At 40.8% G+C, this 21,329-nt stretch overlaps 1 protein-coding gene across 1 annotated transcript; it reads left to right on the plus strand.

Moving 5' to 3' along the window:
- The first annotated feature begins 508 nt into the window (after nucleotides 1-508).
- On the plus strand, nucleotides 509-20,989 carry LOC103998503 (probable E3 ubiquitin ligase SUD1). The gene is made up of 9 exons (XM_009419992.3): nucleotides 509-1,010; nucleotides 8,992-9,684; nucleotides 13,098-13,877; nucleotides 13,968-14,179; nucleotides 14,285-14,659; nucleotides 19,402-19,559; nucleotides 19,643-19,806; nucleotides 19,889-20,035; nucleotides 20,212-20,989. The coding sequence occupies exons 1-9, from the start codon at nucleotides 684-686 to the stop codon at nucleotides 20,713-20,715; spliced, it is 3,360 nt and encodes a 1,119-aa protein (XP_009418267.2). The 5' UTR covers nucleotides 509-683; the 3' UTR covers nucleotides 20,716-20,989.
- The last annotated feature ends 340 nt before the right edge of the window (nucleotides 20,990-21,329 follow it).

Below are 21,329 nucleotides of genomic sequence, written 5' to 3' on the forward strand. Positions count from 1 at the left end.
ATTTTAGGATTAAATCTCATTCTTACCGTTTATCCTTTGTGAAATATATATATATATATATATGTATATATATATATATGTATATATGCATATATATATTCACATTCAATGTTCTTTAACGAAGATGCTTTCCATTGAAATAACATAACGCAAGTAATCTGTAGTAGAGTTCATGGTCCATCTAAAAATAATAACTATGTGGTCTCTGATATTGATTTGTTATGAAACAAATCTTAAAATTTCTTTCTTCATTCTTTCTCACTAAATTACTAATTATTTATATATATATATATATATATATATATATAGTTTTATATGAGATCATACTAAACTTAGCCGATCAAATTGGGTTCAAATTTCCCAGCTCCAATTTAAGAGGACCCAACCCAACCCAACCCAAACCCAACGATTGCGCAGCTTCCAGATTTAAATCCAATCCAAGTTTCGGCCCTGCATAAAATGAACCCAATGTCTGTTCTATTCAGGTTGAGTACATATGCGACGTGGGCTGGTGTGGGCGGGTTCGGCAAAAATGTCGCACGCAGCAAGTCACCGAATTGGCTACCTCTTTCATTTAGCCCCCTCGCTCCGCTTCTTATTCGTGGAGTCGGGAAGAACGATAAAAGCATCGGGCAGGCAGAAGAGGGTGAATCCCGCGAGTACGAGAGGGTTCGGCTCCACCGATGGAGGAGATCGCCGATCACCCCTTCACTTCCTCATCCTCCTCCTCCGTTGATGGGCAAGCGACCGTGGCCGGACCCTATTCCTCCGTGGCTGCGCCGCCCCCTCCTCCTCTTGCTCCTCCGTCTCCACCGGCGACGGGCTCCTCAGTCGTCGGGAGGTTCTACGACGACGATGATGAGGAGGGGGACGTGTGCCGAATCTGTCGCAACCCCGGGGACGCCGACAACCCCCTCCGCTACCCTTGCGCCTGCAGCGGGAGCATCAAATTTGTCCACCAGGATTGTCTCCTCCAGTGGCTCAACCACAGCAACGCTCGCCAGTGCGAGGTAGGGTCCCTTTGATGTATTGTCGCCACGATTATTTCGGTGCTAGGGTTATTTTGTCCTATGCCCTCTGTCGGGAAATTAGGGTTTAATCGCCTCTGCTTGCTTTAGCGCGGCATTCGGTCGTGATTTACATGTATTAGCAGTTTTTTATCGATGGGCGTCACAATTCACGAGATTTGGAGGCCGATGGCGTCTTTCAGGACACAATCTGATTAAGAAGACGAAAAAGGTGCACACAACCTTTTGATTTCCTCTAGAGATAATTGGCCGGACCATCTCATGGGTCTTTGTACGACATCCTTGTGAATAGGATTGAACTCCGATTGTCCTGACTTGCTTGTCTAAGCCATAATGGAGATAAAGAGAAATCCATGTGGAACAATCATTATATTAATCATCTCAGCATCCCACTTTATTCCTTTTTTGGGTTCCAAACATGACATCGACCCCAAACACATTCTTGCTTGAGGTCATTTAGCACTAGTTGGATGCCGAATTCTATGTTTGGGTAGTTCTCACTGGAATTATATGCTTACTGCTTTATACAAATTAGAAATTATAAGAATCATGTTTAAAATCTTATAAATATGTGCATTTTTTTTTTGTATGGTCAAACATGATGCTAACTGTTAAAACATCTAGCAAGTATTGTCTTCAACAAATATGGTAGTGTAATAGCTTAGTTTAAATGTGTGCAAAATTCCCTACCAGTCAATACCTAGCAGTTCCTTTTCTTTAATTAACATGGATTGCTTGAAGGAAATTTGGCTATACGAGACTTGAGTTATTTTGATATATAATGTGGGAGGTGATTTAAGTTGATTTGTAAGGGCTAAAAGGATTTATGTCATTAATTGGGCTTAAGCATCATGGGCCAGGTTAATCAAGCTAATGGGCCAATTGTCCATCAGGTCATGTCATGAAAAATGATATCCGATCGGATTTAATATTGATCATGATGAGGAATCCAAGTAGGAAAAGTCCATATGTGAAAAGCGGGAGGCGTATTGTTAGAACCCTAGCAGATTCTAAGCTTGGGGTTGATCTATTTAGGAGATCAACCTCCTTGGAACTCTATAGGGGTTCCTTCCTCCAAGTTGCTGCTCAAAGGCTGCTAAAAAAATTCATCTATTGCTTGTCAAAAGAGGATGAATACATGACTATTTATAGGGCTTCTAAACCCTAACTCCTAATAGGACTCTTACTCAAGACTCCTACTCCTAGTAGGAGTCTTGAGTAAGAGTCCAACTCCTAATAAGACTCCTACTCTAAAAAGCAACCTCCCAACTAATCCTAACCCTAGACGACCTCTTCACCTCTTTAATAGGGGTCGACTAGGTAGGTTTTACATGAATGCCCCTTTCAATAAAATTCAATTAGGACTCTCCTAGCTAGAGTCCTAACAGACCCGCCTTCTTTAAATCAGCCTTGTCCTCGAGGCTGACGATCCATGAATTCTGGGAATTTGATCTTCAAGTTGTCATAGTTCTCCCAAGTGGCATTTTCTGCTTGTAGGTTCGCCCACTATATTGGCACTTCAATAGTGGGTTGTCGTTGTCGAGTCACAATCCGTCGATCAATAATGGCACTCGGTTGGGTCTGAAGTTCTCCTTGGGTAGTCATATTTGGTAGATGGCTTTGGGCTGTCTCGTTTTTTCCCAGCTTGAGCTTTAAACACGATACATGGAAGACTGGATAGATTCGGGAGCTAGCGGGTAAGTCCAATCTGTATGCTATCGCTTCGATGCACTCCAAAATTTGGTAGGGTCCATAGAACCGAGGTGAAAGCTTCATAAATGCTCTGGTCTGGATTGATGTTTGCTTGTATGGCTGGAGCCGTAGGAAGACCCAATCTCTTACTGAAAATTCTCTTTTGCCTTTGTGTTGGTCATATTGTCGTTTCATCCGTGCTTGGGATGCAGTAAGATTATGTTTTAGTAACTTGAGCATTTTGTCTCTGTATTGTAGTTCCCTGTCTACTTGTTCTACTTTAGAGGTGCTCAACACATATTTTGGGATCATAGGGGGAGGTCGGTCATACATAGCCTCATAGAGAGTACATTTTGTGGATGAATGATAAGTTATATTATACCACCACTCGGCCGAGGGTAGCCACTTTGTCCACTCTTTTGGCCGGTCACTAGTGAAGCATCTGAGGTATGTTTCAGTCTGACCGTTGGTTTGTGGGTGATATGCCGTACTCATTTTTAATTTAGTGCCTTTCATCTAGAATAACTCTGTCCAAAATCTGCTTGTGAAGACCCTATCACGATCACTTACAATAGATCTCGGCATCTCATGCAATTTTACAATATTTTCCATAAAGATTCGAGTAATACTAGAAGTAGTGTAGGGATTATGAACAACGCAAAAGTGAGCATACTTTGTAAGGCGATCAACCATGACAAGAATTGTATTTTTTCCTTGTGATGAGGGAAGCCCTTCGATGAAGTCCATTGATATATCAGTCCATATTGAGTCCGGGATGGGTAGAGGTTGCAGCTTTCTGGGGCTTGCCACTGTCTTGCCTTTATATCGTTGACATACATCACATTGTGCCACACATTTAGCAATAATATTTTTCATCTCTACTCAATAAAAATTTTGCTTAACTCTCTTATAGGTTCTAAGGAACCCGGAGTGCTCGGCCGCAGGTGTGGAATGCATCTCTTGAAGGATGATTTTATGCAAGTAGAATTTGGCACAAGCACAATGCGTCCCTTATAGCGCAATTCTTTTGAGTCCCAACTGTAATGAGGCACGGAGCTTGGTGCTTCCTCCAATTTTTTTTATGATCTTGCTGGTCTCCGGATCTTCCTGTCCCTCTTAATATCCTCAAAGAAGTCGCTGGTCAGAAGTGAAATGACCAAAAATTCAACTTACTCGGGTAGTCGCGAAAGCGCATCTGCAACAATATTCTCTTTCCCCTTTTTGTAAGTTATTTTATAATCATATTCAAGAAGCTTTGTTACCCACTTTTGCTGCTCGGGGGAAGATATCTTCTGCTCTAAGAAATATTTTAGGTTTTTATGGTCGGTCTTGATTTGAAAGCGTCACTCGATCAAGTATAGTCTCTATTTGGTCATCGCATGCACGATCGCGAGCATCTCCTTGTCGTAAATAGTCATCTTGAGATGGGAAGGAGATAATGCCTTACTGGTATAAGCGAGGTTGCGGCCATCTTGCATTAATACAGCACCAATTCCGACTCCGGAGGCATTGACTTCAATAACAAAAGTCTTGCCGAAGTCGGGTAGCACTAGTACGGGCGTTGTTGCAATGCGGCTTTAAGTTTGTCGAAGGCGGTAGTGGCTTTGTCCGACCATTGAAAAACATCTTTTTTTAGCAAGAAAGTAAGGGGTGCACTGATCTTTCCATAGTTTTTCACGAACTTGTGGTAGTAGCCTGTTAAACCGAGAAAGTCGCGTAGCGATTTTATGTTCCTCGGGGTTGTCCAGTTCTGCATTGCTTCAATTTTGGAGGGGTCCACTGCCACACCTTCCTCTGATATGATATGCCCAAGATATTCTATCTTCTGTTGAAGAAAGTTGCACTTCGATTTTTTTGACAAAAAGAACACGTTCTCGCAAAATCGTCAAAACAAGTCGTAAGTGCTGAAAACGACTTTAAAGAGAAGGGCTGTAAATAAGGATATCATCGAAGAAAACCAGCACAGACTTACAAAGATAATTCCGGAAAATATTATTTATAAGGCTCTGGAAGGTGGAGGGAGCATTGGTGAGACCAAAGGGCATTACCAAAAATTCGAAAGGTGGAGGGAGCAGTGGCCGTTGTGTGTTTGAAAGGCGGTTTTCAGTATGTCTTCTTCGCACATTCGTATTTGATGATATCCGGATCGAAGGTCCAGCTTTGTGAAGACTCGTGCTCCCTTTAATTCATCAAGCAATTCATCTACTACTGGAGTAGGATACTTGTCCTTGACGGTTATGCTGTTGAGAGCTCGATAATTAATGCACATTCGTCATGTTTCGTCCTTCTTTCGTATGAGGAGCACCGGTGAAGAGTAGGGGCTGTAACTTGGCCGAATAACTTCTGTTTCGAGCATCTCTTTTATAATCCTTTCTATTTCATCCTTCTGGAGATGTGGATACCGATATGGCCGAGTATTTGATGGAGGTTTGCCCGGAAGAATCGATATACAATGATCATGCCGACGGGTAGTAGATATCTGAAAATTCAGCAAGCAAAGGAAGTAGGTTTGGATCTTCAAATTCTATTGACTCTCCCTTAGTTTGCTGCTCAAGTTGTACCAAAAAGCCGCTGCATGCTTTGTGCAAAACCTTCTCCATTCGTTGTGTGCAAATCGTCGTTACATCACCCCCACGTTTCCCGTGCAATATCACCTGTTTCCCCTTACTGTAAAATTTCATAATTAGTTTCATAAAATTCCAGGAAACATCACCTAATGTCGTCAGCCATTCGATGCCGAGCACGACCTCATAATCATCAAAAGGGAGGAGGAAGAAATATGCAATTATCTCTTGATCCTACGGCAACAGTTTCACCCGCGGGCACCTATGATCACACTTCAAAATTCGTCCGTCGACGACCTTAACGTCAAACCTGTTGCAATTCTCGATATGTAAGGCCATCCGGACAACAACCTTGTTGTTTATAAAATTATTAGTGCTCCCGGTGTTAATAAGAACGATGATAGGTTGTTGCTTCAGAAGTCCTCCCACTTTTATCGTTTGCAGGTTCGCGTAACCGGCAAGGGTATGCATCGTAATATCGACCGGCTGCTATTCTTCAACCGCGACCTCTTCCTCATGCTCTTGGGCCTCCTCCTCCATGTCTTCAAGAGGTTCAATCAATAGGAGGCAGCCCCTTTTGCAGCGATGATCGCGGTTCCATGGCTCGTCACAATGCCAACAAAGACCCTTTGCCAATGATTTAAAAAGACGCTCGGGCGCTCGCCTAGGCGCTCGGGCGAGGCGAGGCGAGGCGAGACCCGAGCGCCTCGCTAAACTTCCAGGCAGCGCGCTTCAAAGAGGCGCCGCCTAGGCGCTCGCCCGAGCCCAGGCGCTGGGCGCTTCGGGCGAGCGCCTGGGTTAAACTAGGTGACCAAATCGGGATTTTAGGTCTGGTTCGGTCTCCGGTGGTTAGTTGGTTCAATCGAACCAACTAAAATCGATATCAGCTATCGCTACCGAACTCTAACCCTGCTTGTTGCCGCTGCCGCTCTCGCTCCCGCTGCTCGCCGCTATCGCTGCTCGCAATTGCTGCCACTGTCGCCGCTCCTCGTTGCTGCCGCTGTCGCTGTCGCTGCTCGCCGCTGCCGTTGCTGCTGCCGTTGCTGCTGCCTCCTTACACTCTCGCTGCCGCTGCCTCCTTACATTCCCGCTGCCGCTACCGCTGCCTCCTTACACTCCCGCTCCCGCTGTCGCTGCCTTCGCCTCCTTACACTCCCGCTCCCGCTCCCGCTGTCGTTGCCTCCTTACACTCCCGCTGCCTCCTTACACTCCCGCTGCCGCTTCCTCTTTTCTCAGTCAGCACCCCCCTACACTCTTCCTTCTCCTTCTGTATACTGTTAACAGTATACTGTATACTGTTAATATTGTTAGGTTTATTTGAAATTATTAATTTTTAATATTGTTAATAGATTAATAATATATTATTTTGATTTTAATACTGTTAATTATTATTAATTATATTATATATTTTTATATTTTAGTGCCTTGCTTCGCTCGGGCGAGCGCCTAGCGCCTCGGGCGTTTTTGGACTTTAGCGCTTTTTGGCGCCTAGCGCTTTTTAAATCACTGCCCTTTGCTGATCGGTCACGTAGTTCTTCTCTTGTCATTTTTTTGGTAGCGAAGGACGACCGGGAGCAGTAGGAGGTTTATATGTCGCGGGCCTAGGAGAGGTTCTGTAGCAGATTTTTACATCTAAAGTGTAGCAGTTTGGACATAAAAGGTCAATGGTTTATATTGATAATTTTTTTACGAAACCAAAGGGAAATCCGCTGTTAGGAAGTGTCAAAGCTGTCGTAAAAATTTCGTAGAGATTTGGACAGAAAAAACGCAGTAGCAAGATAAAACAAACTGTGCTATGCGGCTTTTGAATTCTGTAGTGCATCTAAGAGTTTGGACGTAAAAGATCAGTGGTTTATATTGATAATTTTTTGACGAAACCAAAGGAAAATCTGCTGTTAGGAAGTGTCGAAGCTGTCATAAAAATTTCGTAGAGATTTGGACAGAAAAAACGCAGTAGTAAGATTAAATAAACTGTGCTATGCAGTTGGAATTTTGCAATGCATCTTTCGTCGTAGAGATAAAAACTTTACGACGAAAAGTTTATGCGGCAATATAGGAACGATTTTTTTGGATTTTTGAATAAGGATAACTAAATTGCAGCAGCAGTAAGGTAGGAAACCAGAACCTATTGCAATTCATGGGGAGATCAAAGGATGATCCGCGATGGTGGAGATGATGGCGGAATTCGGCGACGATCTTTTAAGCAATTGTGGGAATTGCTTTGGGCGGCTGTGGAGGGCTGATGGATGGCTGGATTTTTGAATAAGGATAACTAAATTATAGTAGCAGTAAGGTTGGAAATCAGAACCTATTGCAATTCACGGGGAGATCAAAGGATGATCCGCGATGGTGGAGATGACGGTGGAATTCGGCGACGATCTTTTAAGCAATTGTAGGAATTGCTTTGGGCGGCTGTGGAGGGCTGATGGATGGCTGTGGAAGGGCAGCGAGATGCCAAGAACGCTGCTCTAATACCAAGTGTTAAAACCCTAGCGGATTCTAAGCTTGGGGTTGGTCTCTTTAGGGGATCGGCCTCCTTGGAACTCTATAGGGGTTCTTTTCTCCAAGTTGCTGCTCAAAGGCTGCTAAAAAGATTCATCTATTGCTTGTCAAAAGAGGATGAATACATGACTATTTATAGGACTTCTAAACCCTAACTCATAATAGGACTCCTACTCAAGACTTATTTCTCACCAACTCCTAATAAGACTCATACTCTAAGAAGCAACCTCCCAACTAACCCTAACCCTAGCCGACCTCTTCACCTCTTTAATAGGGGTCGGCTAGGTAGGTTTTACATTAATGCCCTTTCAATAAAATTCAATTAGGACTCTCCTAGCTAGAGTCCTAACACGTATCAACAATGCAGAGTCACTATTGGGCCGGATCTCATGTTCACTGTATTATATCCTGGTTTTTAGTCCCATATCAGATTTGGGAGGAGACTTGAGTTCTTATTGGTTTGGATCTTGACAGTTTTAATTTTTTGTTATTATCATAATTGTAAAAGAAGAATTTTGAAGGGACCTAAATTGGCTTGACATTTTGTCATCAGATTCTGAATCTGCAAATGCACCCATCACCTGGATATGGGCTGATCTATTATTTGAGTCGCTAAAAGAAATATAGGACATAGGCTACATGAAGCTGAATTGTAAAAAATGGTCTATAAATGTTGCCTTTATAAGTTGAACTCCAGCAAGCTTTAAAGAAGCTGAAGTTTTATTGCATTTGTTATTTTTACTCCTATGTATTGTTAGTATCTCATTGTGCATCATTATGCAATTGTAGTTCTGATGATAATCTAGCCAAACATGAGGAAAATGCCCTCTGAGGTTAGAAAAAAAGATTTTAAACCGCAAGCTTTGGTGCGTAATTCCACATTTTGTCCAATAAAAATCTCTATCATTGGATATGTGGGGCATCTTTCAAGAAAAACTACCACCCTCTGATGAGCGATCTTTGCAGCCCAACAAGAAACAGAAAGCAACCAATTATACTTTATATGTGTTAATTTTCCTATACCTTGTATTGGTGTGAACTTTACACCGTGGGCTGCCCTTTTTACAACGGTAGTTGCAAGTTTGCTTTAACCATGCAGATTTTAGGTGCTAGTACATTAGCACTTGGTTGTTGTTGTGATGGTTTTATAGCAATGTCGTTTTCTCCTGTAGCTGATGATATATTGAGTTTCATTATGCTTGCAGGTCTGTAAACATACTTTTTCTTTTTCCCCTGTTTATGCTGAGAATGCCCCTACAAGACTTCCTTTTGAAGAATTTGTGGTTGGAATGACAATGAAAGCATGCCATGTTCTGCAATTCTTCCTTCGGCTGGCTTTTGTTCTTTCTGTTTGGCTCCTTATGATACCTTTCATTACATTTTGGATTTGGCGCCTAACGTTCGTGAGGAGTCTTAGTGAAGCTCAGAGGCTGTTTTTCAGTCACATGTCTGCACCTGTAATACTCACTGATTGCTTGCATGGTTTTCTACTTTCTGCTAGCATTGTGTTTATATTTCTTGGTGCAACCTCTTTAAGAGATTACTTTAGACATTTACGAGAACTTGGAGGACATGACGCTGAGAGGGACGATGGTCAGGAAAGGAATGGTGCTCGTGCTGTTAGGAGGCTTCCTGGCCCTGTTAATAGAGTCCCTGTTGGTGATGGGAATGCTGAAGATGCAGGTGGGGCTCAAGGAATTGCTGGGGCAGGCCAAATAATTAGACGTAATGCGGAAAATGTTGCTGCTCGTCTAGAAATGCAGGCTGCTCGTCTTGAAGCTCATGTTGAGCAGATGTTTGATGGATTAGATGATGCTGATGGTGCTGAAGATGTGCCATTTGATGAGCTTGTTGGAATGCAAGGGCCTGTCTTCCATTTGGTTGAAAATGCTATAACTGTAAGTCTCATTATACCTTATTTCCACTTGTAGATCCAGTAATTACTTCTTTAATCATGCTTTTATGTTTTTGGGCCTATATACTCTTCCGTTGACTTCTACTGTAATGAATGTGCTTGCATTGTAACTTTCTTTTTATATGAATCATTCTTTTTCTTCAATTATTTATCATAGATGTTTTCAGTGTTACAATCTGCTATTATAAGATAATGCAAAAACAACATAAATGATGCACCTAAATGTGTTTTATGATTATATTACCTTTTAAGAATCCAAACTAGCCAACTACACGCAGTGATTGAAAAAGGCGCTCGGGCGCTCGCCTATGCGCTCGGGCGAGGCGAGGCGAGACCCGAGCGCCTCGCTAATCTCCCAGGCGGCGCGCTTCAAACAGGCGCCGCCTGGGCGCTCGCCCGAGCCCAGGCGTTGGGCGCTTCGGGCGAGCGCCTGGGTAAACCAAGGCGACCGAACCAGGATTTTAGGTCTGGTTCGGTCCTGGTTCGGTTGGTTAGTTGGTTCAATCGAACCAACTAAACCGATATAACCCTTACCTAACCCTAACCCGTTGTCGTTGCCACTCCCGATCCCGATCCTGATCTCGCTGCTCGCCATTGTCGCTGCTCGCAAACGCTGCCTCTATCGTCGCTCGCTGCTGTCGCTGCTCGCAAATGCTGCCTCTGTCGCCGCTCGTGCCTCCCGCTGCTCGTCGCTCCTGCTCCCGCTGTCGCTGCTCGCCGCTCTTCCCTCCCGCTGCTTGCCGCTCCTGCTCCTGCCCCTGCTGCCGCTGCTCGCCGCTGTCGCTGCTCGCAAACGCTGTCGCTGTCGCCGTCGCCGCTCGCGCCTCCCGCTGCTCGTCGCTCCCGCTCCCTTTCCCGTTGCCGCCGCTGCTGCCGTTGCTCGCCGCTCACCGCTCGCCGCTGCTTCCTTGTTTCTTAGTCAGCAGGCTCAGTATACAATATACTGTTAATATTAAGTTTATTTGAAATGATTAATTTTTAATACTGTTAATAGATTTTCTTAATTTAATAGCATATTTTTATTTAAAATTTTAAATAATTATATTTATTAATTATATTATATATTTTTATATTTTAGCTCCTCTCGGGCCAGCGTCTAGCGCCTCGGGCGTTTTTGGACCTTGATGCCTTTTGGCGTCTAGCGCTTTTTAAATCACTGACTACACGTGCAATGCCCAATGTTTTTTTCCCACTAGGAAAAACCAAAATATTTTTTTCCCCGTATAAGTGCCACAAATATGCACCAAGAGTTATCAAAGTTTGAGCAGTAAGTTCTAAATCGAGCTACTTCATGTAAACAACGGCGAAGAAATTGATCTTAATTCCTTTTCACTTTCAGTCTGTTTTGAAATCACTGATACAAGGATTGGAGTTCTTGATGATTTGTGTTTTAGGCATTCTTGATAAGATAGGTTTTGATGGATAGTTGTAGGTTAATTGATATATTTTAGAAACAATCTCAGATTGCAAGAGAACTTGTTGAAGGTTGTGATCTCAAACAAGTGCTGGACTGATATGGATTATAAGAGAATTAGGGGCTGTTAGAGTGGGTTCTGTATGACTGTTGGAAGAACTTAATGGCCTATGTCATCAGATGTTGTAGAGCAGGTTTTACGATTTCTGAGGGAATTTAGTAGAGGAAAAGATGGCTCTTTGAAGGGGACTGAGTGGGGTAAGTTGGCAGCTGGACAGGTCTGTATATTTTGTTGCCAATTGGTTCTGATGCAAGGTCCAGATGCCAGTGGCAGAGTGAAAAGTCTTGGAGAAAGCTAGGATAGATCTTGGGTGGATTTGAAGGCTTTATCAATGTGTATGAAGAGATGTGTATGGCAAGCTTTTAAGGTGGAAACAAGAAAATTAAAGCTGCAGAAAAGGATGAAGCTGTTGCCTTGCTTTGTGTCGTGACAACCTCATGATGTCTAGAGTTGAACTAATATTGTTTATTTGACTCAAGAGCCGCCATACATGAGAAAACCCCCAGGGACAACTTTTTTCATAGTATTTTGCATCTTTCTAATAACATGCACCCACAGAAGATCTTACCATGCATCCATAAAGGACTTTTACAAGTCCAAGACACTAGATTAAGCCTGAAGTAAAGCTGATCATAGCATGATTATTATTGAAGAACATCCAAAGTGTCCCTGATACATTTATATTGGAGGTCCTTGAAGTCATCCACACTCCTCCCCATCAATTTGTAGGCTTGGCATATGACGTCGTTGACTAGTTTATCTGAAACTCATGTGGTCCTCGATCAATTTAATTTTTTCATTTATATATATATATATATACATACACACACACATATGTGTGTGTGTGTGTGTGCGCACATGCTGTAGGCTTATGAGGTTTTTGGTTAGCAGAAGATTTGTTTCTTGATATTGGTTTTGCACACAATTTGTTTCGAGGGAATTTTCTTCCTATTCGACTGCAACACTAGTTAAATTTTGTTCTACATAAGGTTTTAGGTCTTTGTGCTTCTACTTATGCACAATGCCTTGATTGTTTTGCAATATTCTTGGGATATTCCTCTGCTGTCTGCATATCTAGTATGAATCATGGCTGCATCCATCTTGTTTGCATTTATATATATATTTTTGTTTGAGATGCATACTTATTGTTGGTATTCTATCTGTTGGCTTTTCTAGTCTCTGTCTCAATCTGTCATACACTTGTAATTATGCATAAAAACTTATTTAAGCAACATTGCTTTGTTTTGTACTTGAGAAGTCGTGTAGCAACTGTTTAGTGAATTTTCTTTCGGTCCATGTCTCTTGGTGGTATTAATTTTGTGGAAAACCTCCCCCTTATTCATATTTCCAATTTCATATGCAAGGCATCCTGACAAACAGAAAGGAAATTTCCAAGAATTATGATAGGGTATCATTCATGGAATATACCCTACTGTAAAGTTTAAAACCGCTTAATACTGTTGTTCTTATTCTTATCTTCTCATGTCTATATTGTGTCCTATACCTCCATTTAGCAATCTTGAGAAGTAATATTGAGCGGAGCCGAATGATAATGGTGGTGTGATGATGCAGTATCAGGTGACAGTTGTGGATGCGGGGTGTGAGAGAGGAAGAAAGGGAGATAAAGGGAGTGACATAATACGGTATACTAGTCATGCCACTTTTTAGAATTTGGAAGTTAGTATGAGATAATGGAATAGTCGAATGATCACTTTTTTTGTTGTTGTTAAAACTAACATATCATAGATAGAGGATATAGTGTTGTTATTTTTTCTTAGTTTTTCTGTCAGTTTATGCTGGATTTTTTTTGGAATTCCTGCAAGATTTATGGGTAATATATCTTGTGTGCAGTCCATTTTCTGTGCCTTTTGGGTTGTAATGCTCTGCTTGAACTTTTTTTAATGTTTGTGTTTGTTGACAGGTGCTGGCAAGTAATGCTATATTCCTGGGTGTTGTCATTCTTCTTCCTTTCTCATTAGGGAGGATTGTCCTCTACTACATCACATGGTTCTTTGCATCAGTCTCTAACCCAATGATGGAAAAAGTCATGCCACTTTCAGAATCAGCCCTTTCCTTGGCCAACAGCACATTGAAGATTGCACTGTCTGCAGCAATGAACTTGTCAAGTGAAAGCAATAATGAAGGCCTCCTGGGGAACATGATGGAGGCAGTCACTGGATCCCAGAAAATTAATGTCACTGGTCTACATGAGTTCTCTAATAGTGTTGACGGGTCTGTTTCAGCTGATCTTGTCAAGGGAACAGTTATTGGCTCCTCACATCTTTCTGATGTGACTACTCTTGCAGTTGGATATATGTTCATATTTTGCTTTATTTTCTTTTATTTTGGGCTCCTTGCTTTGATCCGATACATTAGAGGTGAGAGAATGATATTTGGGAGACTTTATAATTTACTTACAATAGCGGAAGCTGTTCCTTCTCTTCTTAGGCAGCTCCTGGCAGGAATGAGACATCTGATGACCATGTTTAAGGTTGCGTTTCTTTTAGTTATTGAACTTGGGGTTTTCCCATTGATGTGTGGGTGGTGGCTTGATGTGTGCACTTTGAGGATGCTGGGGGCAACAATTGCTCAAAGAGTTGAATTCTTTTCTGTCTCACCTGTATTTAGCTCCTCAATTCACTGGCTCGTTGGTATTATTTACATGCTCCAGATCAGCATTTTTGTCAGTCTTCTTAGAGGGGTAAGCTATAGTTAAGTTGCTGCTATTTCTATAGGTTAAACTATTATGCCAGTAAATGATTGTTCAAGAATGGGCCTTTCTGCTTGGTAGGTGTTGCGGAATGGAGTTCTCTATTTTCTGCGGGATCCAGCAGATCCAAATTATAATCCATTCCGTGACCTTATTGATGACCCAGTGCATAAACATGCACGACGCGTTTTGCTGTCTGTTGCTGTTTATGGCAGTTTGATAGTAATGCTCATCTTCTTACCCGTCAAACTTGCTATGCGTCTTGCACCTTCCATCTTCCCTTTGGACATCACGTACGTTGACTTCTAGTTTTTATTTTTTGCATTTGATAGTTATTTTATTTGACAGTATCAATTCTGAATTCACCTTTATTCACTCTAAACATTTTCAAAATGCAGTATCTTTGACCCATTCACTGAAATTCCTACTGACGTACTACTGTTCCAAATTTGCATACCATTTGCTATTGAGCATTTCAAGCTACGGACAACAATCAAATCTCTTCTTCGGCATTGGTTTAAAGCAGTTGGTTGGGCTCTTGGTTTGACTGATTACTTGCTGCCACCATCCGAAGGAAATGGCAATCAAGATGCTGGCAACATGGAAGCAGTGAGACGAGACAGATTACATGTTGCTCGTCAAGGTGGTGCTGGTGAGAATGATCAGCCTTTGGTACCGAGAATTGCTGCTGAAGATCATCTAGGTACGGTTGATATTGTTGGAAATGCTGATGCTGCTGAAGAATCTGATGTAGATGATCCAGCAGATTCTGAGTAAGTACCTTGGATGGAGTGACATTCATACTGCATGATTAATTTTTATCATGTTTTTGCTTGATTACTCGATTAGAACTTCTTAGATAGCTCTGTTCATTAAGATTTTTGTCATAGATAAAACATTGTGATACTTGTTCTTGATAGCTTCTATATCATGTGTTCATGTTATCGCTCATCAATCTTTTTCTATGATTTTGCTGCATTTAATAACTGGTCTCAGCAACATATCATGACTTCACGCTCACTGGTACCTTGCTTGTGGAGTCATCTCTACATGGCACTTGAAGAGCATGCACATGTAAGGAGTGTTGGGTGGGTCTATAACATAGATATGTTACAATGTGTCCTGCAACATGTGTTGTAACATTAATAGCTTGTTGCTTCTGTGTCTTAGAGCACTATTATTTTCTTTTATGGGAACTTCTGAGAAGATAAAAGTCATTTTAGCAGTGGCATGATTTTATTAGAAAATGTCACGAGCTTCAGTCTTTCATATTATTTTGAATAATTATTTGAAGTGCCACACTGTGTACCTGTAGTTCACTGTCATAGCTTGCACAGCCTGTCAAGTCTAATCATATAGATATGATTGTTGATTGTTCTTGGTTATTCAAGATGAATTGGTCTATACTGCAGATTAAGTTGCTCAAGGGATAAGCTAATGTGGGATTTCCTTTTCATGTTTGTGTAAAATAATATAAAAATGATTTGTTACTGCATAAAACAAAATACTACATATGAATTCAAGAATTTTGCTGTGATTATAATTCTAATTACATTATTTTGGTGAAAAGTTGATGCTGTAAGATCTAACATACCTAGGATGGTTGTAGGTGGCTGCCTGAGAGTAACCAGCCTCTGCGAGCAAGATCAAAAAGCTGGGTCTTCAAATACGAACTGATCCTGTTGCTAATGTCAAATCATTTAGTTGACTTCATAAACTTATTACTTGCACTGGTTTAAATGTATGTTGTTCTTGAGTGCATGTGACACTAGGGATTACATACGTCAGTGGACATGCTTTTTTTGAGCAAACATATAATCATAGTTAGATATCAGTTGTTTGTGGGATATCCAGGCTTGATTTCTGATTAATGGTTATATAGACGTAGGCTAGAGTTATGTTACTCAATCTTTTCATTCCTTTCGTTAGCTGGTTTATTGAGATATATGCTGTTGGCAAGTTTTATCTGGTTTACTTGGAAAAGGTTCAAATAAATATAGCCTACTATTTAGTATTTGAAGCAATGCATGCCTCTATTTACTAACTATTTGGAGGTTTTTAGCAGCCAAGAAACCTTTCTTTCCTATCCTAAATTCTTTGTGATATAGTCTAAATTAGAAACACTTTTTCTAATTTTAATTGCTGCAGTTGCTTGAGACTGCTGCTCCAACAATATTTATTACTGAAGTCAACCATAGTTTCCTACCATCACCGTACCTGTTTCTGACCAGTTTGGAATTTTTTGTTTATGTTTTTGGCCTTCACTTTTCTTTTTGTCTTTTAACTTATGTTTTCTTTCTACAGCGAAATATCATTCCTGATTTATGTGGTTTTAAGGCACAGTTGTCCTTTTGATTTTCTATCTTGAAGCATTCATGAACAGTCATGATAATGATCTTGATTCCAGATTTGGCACTCTTCTTAAACCTCAAATTTAAATTTCTGCTAATTCATTTTGATATCACGTTTTCCATGGTGATATGAAATCTATAAATGAGAATTGAAGCATTTTCTTCAATAGTTCTCCATTTGGGCTCGTAGGATTTGCCATATGATTGGATGGGAGCTCTAGTGATTTTGTGGTTAGTCAATTGTCTATACACAAAACATGACAAACACATTTGTCCATAAATCACTAGAAACCTTGTCATGTACTTGTATTACCAGTTGCTAGGAACACCTTTATAACTAGTGCAAGTAAAAGTTATTTCATATGAGATATTCTTTCTTCACTTTGACTAGGCAATAAACTTCCTTCTCAGTTGTCTAAAATTTCTATCAAATGATCCATGATATTGTTTGTTATTTGATTATTTTGTCATGCATGGTGAATCATAATTGCCACACGAAGTTGGAGACCCTGGATATTTTAGTGAAGCTGATTTCTTCTTTTTTTTTAAGTGTGCTCTTTTATGAATCTAAATTAGTATTTTTCAACAGTTTTGATAAAGATTATGGCAGTGGCAAAATCTTTCAAGAAGATGCTAGAAGTGAAATAGGCATTATATATTATTTAAATTTTCAGGTATCAGTATCTGTTCTTCTGTTATGTAGTGAAAGCTGTTGATCGAACAAGAAGTTTTTGTGCTTAAGTATTTGGTTATCTGCAAAGGTCAAAGTGCCATGCAATGTATATGCTTATCAAAACATATCCAGTGTGAATAAAATTTCTTTTCATTTTGATTTTAGTATGCAAATAATTGATTTTAATTTTCACAAGTTACAAAAAGAGGGTGTCACACATCTTGCTTGCTACCAGCATATGCTTTGACATACAACTGTCACACGCCATACTGTTCCCATGTTACACTGTTGGCACTGGGCTCCAATCACTTGGTCTATTTTATATAGATAGTATTGGACAATGCACATAGTCATGCTGGCTGCAGCTAATCCTTCCCTATGTTACTTAAAGCAGTACAAACAGGCATCTTGATCCATGTTATCTACAAGTGAGTTACTGCCTTTTTATTAATATTGTGTCAAATACTATGTTGTTATGTGTTGTTATGGACCTCTAGTTTGAAGTAGTAAAATCAGGGTTACTACATTGCTTAAAAATTTTGTCAAGTTTTGACTTGAGAATTGTCAAGAAGTTTAAGTTTAAGGGAATTGGCATTAATTTTACAAGTAACTGAGACCAGAAGAAATATGATTATATATTTTTGGAATTTTCACAAGTGAAGATACATTTGATTAGTTTAACAACTGGAGAAGAACCTTGATTTTGCAGCTACTATTGGTAAAACAGTAAGCATTATCACATGTCAGAAGCAGCTGATAGTATGCAAGTTGCAAAAAGACATTTTCAATAATTGGAGTCAATTATATATATCTTCTTTTACTATTTGCTTCATGAAGACTCATCACTAAATAATCCAAGTGCCATCATGTTCCTTGTGACACTTAGGGTGTTATTTCTATAGTATCTCAACAATATTATTCATAAATCATAGATGGTCTTGTGACGACCTCATAGAATGTTGCCTATGTTTAAGGTGTGCTTTGTGGTGTTACACAACTTGGGAAGCACGAACATGTCAACTTGGTGGACGTATCTGTGTTGGACACGGATACATCGCCGATATTATTGGACATGTGTCCAACATGTGTGTTTTTATTTATTTATTCTTTTTTATTTGGGACATGGTGTATTCGTGTCGGACGCTTCTCCTGTGCCGTCCCCCCTTGCATAGCACTCGCGTGCAATTGTGTGGGCTTCACGTGATGGCGGGGGATGCATGGAACTGAGGGAAATCGAGCCCACCTGCATCTATCGTCCATGGGAAGGTTGAAGCTACTGTTGCACACACCACGACCCGTTGGCAACCTCACCCCAATTGGCGACTTCACCAGCACCCACGCATGACGCGTGGTCGTGCCTTCGGTGACCTAACCCTTGTCGATGACTTTAGCAACACCCATCACATGACCCATGTGATCATGCCCTCGATGACCTCACCCACATCGACGACTTCACTAGCACCCATCGCACGACCGCACGACCCGTGCGGTCGTGCCTTTGGCCACCCTCACTGGCAACTCCACAAGCACCTGCATGGCTGTGCCCTCGACGATTCGTCAGCGACCTCATGCCCGTCGGCGACTTCACCAGCACCCATCGTGCGATCCTGTGTGGTTGCGCCCTCGGCGGCCTCACTTATATGCAAACAGTAGACCCATGACCTTGACCGCAGAAAGCCTTCTCAAGGCTTTCTGTTTCTTTTTAGTATTCCCTAAATTACAATGCCACGTAACTATATTGATGGTAAATTACGTTATTATTTCTTATTGGTAATTAGTCATGTATCAAATTTATAACAGAAGTAAGTTATGTGGATATATATGCTAGGAATTTATTAAAAAGTACCAAATGTACTATAAATTTTAAATATAAATATTATAAAGCATATTAATCAAATTATATATGTATATATACACACACACACGCGTGTCCTCATTGTGTTCATATCATAATTTTTTAAAAATTGATGTGTTGTTGTGTCCTGTGTCTATGCCTGTGCTTAGTACACGACTCTAGACACTTCCTCTGCATTTTGTCTTACCATTTTATGGTGTGCAAGATCATTAGATACTGCTTTGGGTTAACTTCTGCTGGATCTGGAACTGTTACCCTTTAACTTACAGGCGTCTGACAAACTTTCGTCAGTTCCAATAGATCTTGAACATATTTATTAGGTTACTTCAGGTTGCTACCAGGTTTGAGCCCTTTCTGGGAAATTTTTTTGTTCAGTCCCTCTATCCTAGGACCAAAACTGATTGAATTTATTTTTATTGATTAAATAGATTCTTCAGTTGAACAGTTTGGAATTAAACCAAACTGGTAACTTGTTGTTTGAAACATTTCCAGCCTGGTCATCCTCTTATCTGTTTTTTATTTTGTCTGTACATTTTTATGTCTCATGTCGATCTATGACTCTTAGCTTGGTACAAAATGAAGAACCAGTTTCTGTGAAATTACTGTTGTATCTAATGATGGTTGAACTTTTGGCAGGTATGGTTTTGTTCTTCGTATTGTCTTATTGCTGGTCTTGGCGTGGATGACACTTTTGCTTTTCAATTCTGCAATGATCGTCCTGCCTGTCTCCCTTGGGCGTGCACTCTTTAATGCTATTCCTAGGCTTCCAATTACTCATGGTTTCAAGTGCAATGGTAAAATGATCACATTCCTCTATCCTTGGAGATCTAATGGTACTTCTGAATTTTCTAGAAATTGACAATGTTTTGCTTGTCAGATCTCTTTGCTTTCAGTATTGGGTGTTACATCATCTGGATTGTTGTAGCTGGAACAAGGTATTCAGTTGATTATATCAAAACCCATAGAGTACATGTTTTGGTATTGCAGATATGGAAATGGTGTGCAATTATACTGAAGAGCTCTGCCCTCTTGTCAATATGGGTGGGTAAATGTTATTCCAAGTGTTTCTTTCACTGTTTATGTGGACTCTGTGTCTTTCCCTGACTGGCTTTTGTTTATGTAGATCTTTATCATCCCAGTGCTTATTGGCCTCTTGTTTGAGCTTCTGGTGATTGTGCCACTGAGGGTGCCTGTGGATGAAAGCCCAGTTTTTCTCCTGTATCAGGACTGGGCTTTAGGCCTTATATTCCTGAAGATCTGGACTCGCTTGGTATAGCCAAACTTATATTTCTCACTTACGACATGCATTACATGTAAACCTGATAAACTTGGATTTTTTTTTTTCATCTATACGATGCTTGATTGGTGCAACATTAGTAATTAGGATTTAATGATTACTAATCTTGAGCATTCTTACTAGTAGAACTGAGCTTTATGTTGTAACAGGTGATTTTAGATCAGATGGCACCACTAGTTGATGAGAACTGGCGCAGGAAGTTTGAAAGATTAAGAGAGGATGGCTTCTCACGCTTGAGGGGACTCTGGGTGCTGCGTGAGATTATGATTCCAATCATCTCAAAACTGCTGACCGCACTCTGCATCCCCTATGTGTTCGCAAAAGGCATCTTCCCCGTCTTTGGCTATTCATTGATAGTAAACTCTGCGGTGTACCGGTTTGCCTGGCTGGGCTGCTGCCTCTTCAGTTTGTTGTGCTTCTGTGCCAAGAGGTTCCATGTCTGGTTCACCAATCTTCACAATTCCATCAGGGATGACAGATACCTCATTGGGCGTAGGTTGCATAACTTTGGGGAGGAGATCACAAATGAACCAGAGACCTGGTCCCATGTCCAAGACTTGAACTCTTCTGATAATAATTTAATTCACCACGAACAAGAAGCTGAGATTGGACTGAGGTTCAGACATGCTAATCAGCGCCCTAATCGACAATAGAGACAAGCACTTGTATCTGGAAGATGCTTTGAAACACTCTGCTGCTGATTCTAGCATTTGTCAAGTTGATAATACTAAATGGTGTTTTGACAGTTTAGGACAAAGAGTGTCGACTTGTTCCCTGTTTATCGAGATCATGAGAAAGAAAATTATTCTGAACTCTGTAGTTAGGGGCTTTATCGAGTCAAATTGCATGTAATGCTGTTGTAAATGTATGTAGGGTCTTCGGCCTGGTATTGTGGGTTCTTTAAGTAAAACTGTAGCTTGAATTCAATATGGGTGACATGTTTCCCTTTGAATTAGCTTACCCATTTTTAGTTTTCCCTATTAATTGAATTTGTTCTAGATAGATGAAGACCAATCTTCCTATCAATGGGTTGTGATCTAGCTTTACTTGATCCAGATACAGATTGCATGAATAATAGCTTTGACCATCGTTTGTGAGACGCGATGCTCTACCATCTATGTTTGACATCCCGCCTTCCATAGTTTTCATACTCCCATCTTCATGTTTGTGCAGGTTAGGAATATAAAGAGCCTTGTAGCTTAGACAGGACACATGCATTAGCAAACTGTAACAAGAAAATTGACTATATTTTGTTGAAGATTGAAAA

The sequence above is a fragment of the Musa acuminata genome, chromosome BXJ2-1, assembly GCF_036884655.1.
Source record: "Musa acuminata AAA Group cultivar baxijiao chromosome BXJ2-1, Cavendish_Baxijiao_AAA, whole genome shotgun sequence".
Lineage (NCBI taxonomy): Eukaryota > Viridiplantae > Streptophyta > Magnoliopsida > Zingiberales > Musaceae > Musa > Musa acuminata.